General features: G+C 30.8%; 1 protein-coding gene across 1 annotated transcript; it reads left to right on the forward strand.

Annotated features, from left to right (window-relative positions):
• The first annotated feature begins 1,863 nt into the window (after positions 1-1,863).
• Positions 1,864-3,178, forward strand: LOC118048494 (trihelix transcription factor GT-3b). The gene is made up of 2 exons (XM_035058191.2): positions 1,864-2,291; positions 2,469-3,178. The coding sequence occupies exons 1-2, from the start codon at positions 2,010-2,012 to the stop codon at positions 2,997-2,999; spliced, it is 813 nt and encodes a 270-aa protein (XP_034914082.1). The 5' UTR covers positions 1,864-2,009; the 3' UTR covers positions 3,000-3,178.
• The last annotated feature ends 4,791 nt before the right edge of the window (positions 3,179-7,969 follow it).

The raw sequence follows: 7,969 nt of genomic DNA on the forward strand, positions 1-7,969 counted from the left end.
GCCAAAAAGAAATCTAAGATTGAGGTAAAAAAAAGAAGTAATTTTCTTTATCGGGAGATGACCAAGCGTGGATATCCTTTGCTTTTAGAGCAAGTTTACTCAAAGGGGAGATATGCTTTCAAGATAATGTATAGCCAAAGAAGTTCTCAATGTGTTCAAAGCATATTTGTTAGACCGACTTGAGGACTAACTTGAAAAACAATCTAAGTTACCTCGTTAATCCGGTGAGTCAATCATATATTATATTAAAAATTAATTTAACATAATAATTTTAACATGTTTCAGTTTCAATACAACTTCTAATATTAATTTCAATATATTTTAATCAATCCAAAAGACAAATAACAATTTTAATACTTAGAAGTTAAAATTAAAAAATATAATTCAAATATTAATTTAAAATACAGATCACATTTAAAATCTTAAATATTCAAAATACAACAACCACAATTCATAATTTCTTTTAAAAATACAAAGTTCTTTGTTTTTGAATAATAGAATTTGGTGGAAGGAATATATTGAGATCTTGAGTACCGAAAAAAAAAAAAGTTTTATAATTAATTTTATATTAAATTAAATTTGATCGGATCATGAATATGATCTGATCACTTAAATTTGGTTGAGTCAAACTAGTTTTATTGAATAAAAACTTGGATATTTTAATTAACCTTGGATGTTTCAATTAACAATCTAGCTTAAATCAGACTTCTCATCCTTAATTCTTAAAATTAATTCAATTCATTGAGTCGGACCTGGTTAATCAACTATGCTTCAAAGTCCGTATATGCCCCTAGAATTGGTGGTTTCCAGTGGGATCAAAGAAGGCCAACATTCCTATTTATGAAAAATCATTGTTTTAAAACTTAAATTAACCCACATATCCACCTAATACTTGGAATAGTCCAGGTCAAAGAAAAAATAATACAAAAGAAAAACTCTTTGAATCCAATCAAAAATTTAAATTAATGTATGAATTAAATTGGCATGAACGTAGCCTAATCAAAACCTGATCATCCACCCATTAACTTTACTTTTGAGATATTTTTGTCAAGACAATATTGTTTTGATATTTTTTCAAGAAAAAATATGTTTTGGAGGGTTGAATTGTCACCCGAGTTTTACCCTGAATTGGGTTTTAATATTTTTTTTTGATGAATTTATATGTTTAATATAATTTCCATTTTATGAAATAGTCCCCCTGAGAACCTTCAATAGAATTTCCTCGTAAGTAAATTAATGGAAGTATATGTATATATAAATTAATGGCCCCGCTGACCTTCAATATCTAACTAGAATTTCCTTCCTCCTAAATTAAACAACATTTCCTTTATTGCTATGGATAATATTGTTGCTTTCAAGGCTAAGTTTTATCTTATACACGTGAACATGATAATTAATTATTTATATATTTATAGAACTTACTCAAAACTATAAACTATGTATATGGTTTTAATTCAAAATGAAAATAAAAGAAAAAACAAAAAGTAAAATAGCTGTTGCTTAAGGTGCAAGTTTGATATAAACGGCAATAGAGACTACAGCCCCCACCATCACATAGACTTCTATCGTAAGCCTGACGACGCGTAAACGCAATGTGAACTTAATATTTATCGAACGCAGCCCAGCCCAGCCCAGCCCCACAAACCTCAAAAAGAAAATAATAATAAAAAATAGAAAATAATAAAGGAATTTTTTGATAAATCAGTTTCCGCGTATGAAAGGAAAAAAAGCGAGATCATCAGTTCTGCTGTGTTTCGTTTTCTTTGACACCTAAGCACTTACAAAAGAAACGAAAAAGAAAAAAAAATGGAAAAAATCGTTATTTTCACACTTCCCTTCAGCGTTCACACCACCTTCTCATATATATCTCTCCTCCCTTTTCTCTCTCTATCTTTTTCTTTCTTTCCTTGTTTCTTTCTTTCTTTCTCTTCTTTGATCAAATCAATCCTTTCTTGTGGGTGTAAACTGATTTAGATTATTTTGTGTTTGCGTGTGTTTGTGTGGTTGTTATGGAGGGTCTTCACCACCACCTTCACCACCATCAGCAGCAAATACAGCAGCAGCATCACATCAGTGTAAACGTTGATACAAGTGATAGGTTTCCTCAATGGAGTATTCAAGAAACGAAAGAGTTCTTGATGATCCGTGCAGAACTGGATCCAACTTTCATGGAGAAAAAGAGAAACAAAGTTTTGTGGGAAGTTATCTCTAAGAATATGAAGGAAAAGGGTTATAATCGTAGCGCAGAGCAGTGCAAGTGCAAGTGGAAGAATCTTGTTACACGATACAAGGTAAGCCTATTTTTCTTAAAGAAGTTGAGAAATGGAAAAATCTAGCGAGATTACAAAATATATGTCTGTCGATCTGTTTTATTGAGTGATGAACAGTGCATGGAAAAAACAAAAACCCTATTAGCTATATATATATATATATGGTGTTTGATAGATGTTTCTCATCTTGTTGCGTAGGGTTGTGAGACGATAGAACCTGAGTCTATGAGGCACCAGTTTCCTTTCTATAATGAGTTGCAAGCGATTTTCACATCGAGGATGCAAAGAATGTTATGGGTTGACGCTGAAGGAGCGGCAAGTGGGTCGAAGAAGAAAGCAGTGCACCTATCTTCTGACGAGGAGGAGGATAATGAAGAAATTAGCGAAGGAGAGAAGGGTAGCAGTAGAAAGAGGATCAGAAAGGGCAAGGCAGTTGGTGGAGCAAGTTGTAGTAGTGGAAATAGTAATAGCTTGAGAGAGACTTTGGAAGATTTCATGAAGCAACAGATGCAAATGGAAATGCAATGGAGAGAAACATTCGAAGCAAGGGAAAATGAGAGAAGGATGAAGGAGATGGAGTGGAGACAAATTATGGAAGGAATAGAGAATGAGAGGACAACGATGGATAGAAGATGGAGAGAGATAGAGGAGCAAAGAAGGGCGAGAGAAGAAGCTAGGGCTGAGAAGAGGGATGCCCTTATCACAGCACTTCTAAACAAGCTTAATTAGAAGAGAAGACATGTAGTGATCACCTTTCTTTTAATGTTTTTGCTGTTTTAGAGAAGAAGGTGCTTACAGAGAGTTTTGTCCTGAAACTCTCATTTTGGGAATGTTAATTATGTTCTTTGATTAAAACTTTTATGCTATGATCATCTCCTTTTTGCCAATCGTGGCTAGAAAAGCTTCAATCTGGCTCTCCTTTTCATTATATTGCTTAATTATTTTGATCTTGTGATCTTCATGATTACCTTGTGTTATCATTGACCAGTGACTAAGTTTAAGCACATAATCTCAAAATCATCATGAACAAAGAGGTTCAAGCTTTAGGTAACATGGTGGGGAAAAAAGAGCAAAATCTACATTCAACCATCCCACAAACTCTAAAAGTTATAGAGATAATGCTTGTGAAAGTAGGTAGTATATATCCTGTGCACCGCAATAAGCTCATCGATCGTGCAGGTTGTTCTTAATGGTCCAATATCCTTGCTATGGCTCTCAACCTCAAGAAGGTGTTGCAACTTTCACTTACATGCAATATTGATCATCTATGCACAAAACATCTCTGATTTTTAATGCTGAAAGGTGCAGCTCAATCCAAGTCATTAACTGTTTGCAACTTTCCTAGAAGCAAAACCACTTGAAAAAGTTGTCAACAGCGTTTAGATGAAGCAGAAGAATTGGCCCTTTGTCCATTTCATTTGTACCTATATTTCTAATTGATGGCTGCTAAGAAGTGGCCAGAATTAGACGTTGCAAGGGCACGCTGATCAATGTATTATATTTCTTGTTTCCAAAGATTGAACGAGGACTTTTTTCCCGAAAGTCAAAGAAATGTGTACGACTTATTTTCACTGGTAGAATAGCGCCGCTGCCAGATCTAGCTCTAGAATTCTCATGAACAAGAAAGGAAATTATTGATATCAATTTGTAACATCTGTTCATCATCCCAATCAATTGTTTTCATGTGGAAGAGATGGTAGGATCGTTGAACCGACAAGATACATGTTCATGGCTTGTAGAGAAGATTTTTGGCAGGGAAACCGACAGGTTAAGCTTCATTTGTTTTCTACATCAGCGGTCAATCAGGACCATGAGAAAACGTTGCAAGTTTGAGACCCAGCCTCAGAGTTCATTATAATTTGATATGTTTGCCCTCTAATATATATATATCAAGTTTGTTATATCAGAGCTACAACTTCACAACTATGCTGTTTCCTTGTCTAATTATTATGTATTTGTGTTTACCTTCCCTTTGTTCCTTAATGTTGATGTGATAGGGCTTACAATATGGATGACATTACATGTATTATTACTCTTTGTCATTTCTTAAAATTGATTTAATTTTGTTTTTTGATGTTTGAACTCGTTATATATATATATATATATATATATATATATATATATATATATATATATATATAAAGGGGCACAAAGAAGGGGACACATGGGACACATTTAGATACAGGTTTTAGGCTAAATGATCTGTAGTTTTCTAATACGATGTGTATATATATCCCAAAAAATTGATATTAGCACTCTTTTTTTTTATCTCCATTCTTTCTATCTTCTCTTCAAATATGGAATGAAATGGGAGTATAAAAAGATTATGCACTAATTTCATCTTCCAAAAACTCATGTTGTTGGATCGATCGGTGGGAGGGAATTCAGCCTCGATAGAAACTGTTTCAGGACAAATTAATAGATTTCTATTTTTTTGGATGATGGCAGATTTGTTCTATCCCTTCTTCCTTTCATACCAATTCAAGTATATACTTTTTTATCTCACTATGTGAAAACCCACAAAAACTGAAATCATAATTCCCTGCACCTCACAGCCATGAATGATGCCTTTTGCACCTTTTTACTTTTTTCATTATATTTTTGTCACAAACAAATAGGTTCATTTAATGAATAAATAAAAAAGTTATTTCATTTCAGTAAGCAAGTTTTTATATAAAAAATAACTCATCCACGTATCATCTAATTAAAAACAATAATTATTCATTAATTGTTAGTTTTTGAACAAAATAATAAGAAAGGTTAAAATCGATCAACAGTCAAGTTTTATAAATAACATGAGTTTTTAGTAAGTTAACTACGGATGTTATAAAATGACATGAACACATAATTTTCAAGAAGGATCCACGGAAGAAGTACAAATTGTACTTATAAGATTAAATTATATAGTCCTAACTATCTTAGACAATTTATATAGGATTAAGATTTTAAGTATATGTAAACTTTTATCTCTATAATAAATAGATCATCTAGTAGCAAGAAATGATGATAATTCCTATATACACATTTATTCACAAGTGTTTTGCAATTTACAGGTTTTCTTTTATGAATCGTTTTCTTATAGTTTAGCTTTTTCTTACATTTATTGATTCATTTACTTTGCTTATTATTATTATTATTATTATTATTATTATTATTATTATTATCTAGTTTATAGTTTTAGGCATTGCTCTTCTTTTCTTCTCTTAATCTGTTAAAATTAAGTGAAGAATTTCATACTCTACTTGATTATTCACTTAATTTGCAAAGGTGTTACTTGTCTAAATAACTAGTTTATTGACCAAAGAATTAGTGATAAGCCAACATTGAGTCAATACATTGATTATCTAAAGATCAACAAATTGGCACACCTAGTGGACTAATTTATTATTTCAAAAAATTACTCTAGCTATCACCAACAAATTTGTACTCTTGATGGGATAAGTTTTTTAAAATAATGTATTAGTCATGATGTTAAAAAAATCAAACTAAAAAATACATGGTTATAATGACTAATGATTAGTCAATCCACGCAACTAATAAAGGCCATCCTTATGGCCAAGAAGAATTAAAAAAATAAAACAACTCACAAACATAAAGGTTGATAAATAAGTCTCCATTAGACGCGTTATATGATAACTTTTTATCATCCAATTCCCCCCATCAATAAAGGAACTATGCATGGTTAAATTTATATTGTCTATATATAATCTATAACATTTTCACTTTTCCCAACAAAAATATCCTTATCCAGTTGTAGTGGGTATGTTAATGTTTATATACATGCAACACAACCTTGTGGTTATCTTTTTTAGGGACTTGATGGAATGATCAGATGGCAAATGACTATAATTAGTTGAGCCAATCCATAATTAATCAACAATATCTTTTCTTAAAGGTAAATCCTTTTATCATAATTTAAACCTATATAACATTAATTTAAGAGCTATTTAGTTGGATATAGAAAATACCACCAACATAACTTATACAATTAATATTATCGCAGTCAACAAGACCATGCAGGTTATAACCGATTGTTTCAATCAAACCTGAACGAGCTCAGATAAAGTCAATTGAATGTTCTTTTTATTTAGATATCTAGAAGATAGGTCTTAAGATAATAACAAGCTCATTAATAACAATACTTAAAAGTTCTTAGACTTATTCTAGATATCACATACCCACACAATAAATAGATATCACATACCCACACAATAAATACTACAACAAAATCAACCTAATTTGAGCGTTGTCACCCACGAGGCACTACTTACCCTACAAGTTTATAGGCAACCTCAAGCCATCTATGTGGCCTAACAATAATATCTATAATTAGCATAACATATAATTGGCTAGTTTAATACCTTATAGTAAGGCAACATCATTTTTTCTATACCTTAGAAGCCTATTATTAAACACCAAGCATGAGAAGGATTGATAGGGTTGAACCATCCTAACAATTAAGAAAAATGAGACTAGATATTAGATGTATCGGTAGAACTATAAATTATCATTCATATCTTAAATGGATTGATAAATTGCATCCAATTCTAGAAGAATCAAGATATATGACTTCAAATAATCATTTTAAGAGGACAAATCACAAATAAAATAGCACATTTTCTAAGTTCATTGATTAGTATGGTGATGAAAATAAGGCTATTTGATTCATTATTGATCAAAATTATCTTTCAATGATTCTTTATATTTTCACATAACTTTATCAGTAGTTAAAAAGAGATCAAGGTTCATTTTCACAAGTATTTTTATAAAACTAAACTAGAGATAACACTAGCTAACTTGGCTAGGATAATTCAAGTTCTAGGGGATTCTATAAAAAGCTATACCCTTTATTTCAAGACTTTGAAAACCATGTAAAATGCATTTATAATAGAACAAGTGTGTATTAAATAAACTTTAGAAATGATGTTATGGAATATTAAAAAAATAAAATACAATGACCAAATATTAAAATAATTATGCTCTTATAAATGATGTTCCTCGATATAAAAGATGTTGGCTAAATGAGTAAAAAAAATTACTTAAAGGAACATACCTAGTTGGCTATTTAAATGAGGTTATAATGACCCATTCAATGATCAAACTTTGATGAGAAGTGTGAAGAAGTTTAACAACTTATATCTGTCATAACTTAAAAAGAAAAAATCATTTTAAGATTGATTCATTAAAAAGACCAAAATAGGCTAACAAAACTATTGGTGAGGAAATAAAAGTGACCAAAATGACAAATGATAATAAATAATACTTATTTGATATTAAAAGACCTAAAGAGATATTATATAAATAACATGAAGGATAAATCAAAATTATATACAATCACATAACCCCAATGTTAAGTAAATAAAGAGAAAAAAAATATTATAAGCAGCATGACTCATGAAGATATGATTTTAATAGCTATTTTATATTTAAAAATTAGATCTAAAAGGCATTGAAAACTCATTGTATTTGCTTATTGGAAAAGAAAATAAAGTTGGATAAAGAATCATTTCATAAAGTGACAACATCAGTGTTAATCCCTAAACTAGAAGGACTTGCTGATAAAAGAGAATTATAGCAGATCGAGCTTGATTTACTACGATAGAGGCTAGATTTGGTCAATGATGTTATTATTGGTAGAAGGTATATCGATCATGGTATGGATAAAGAACTAGTACCTTAAAATCATGAAAATTCTCAAT

The sequence above is a fragment of the Populus alba genome, chromosome 6 (assembly GCF_005239225.2).
Source record: "Populus alba chromosome 6, ASM523922v2, whole genome shotgun sequence".
NCBI lineage: Eukaryota > Viridiplantae > Streptophyta > Magnoliopsida > Malpighiales > Salicaceae > Populus > Populus alba.

What these genes read in the sequence shown, in the direction of transcription:
- LOC118048494 (XM_035058191.2), top strand. Translation starts at nt 2,010, where the DNA reads ATGGAGGGTCTTCACCACCACCTTCACCACCATCAGCAGCAAATACAG. An exon ending in ATCTTGTTACACGATACAAG is followed by an intron (nt 2,292 to 2,468) that starts GTAAGCCTATTT and finishes CTTGTTGCGTAG; the next exon opens with GGTTGTGAGACGATAGAACC.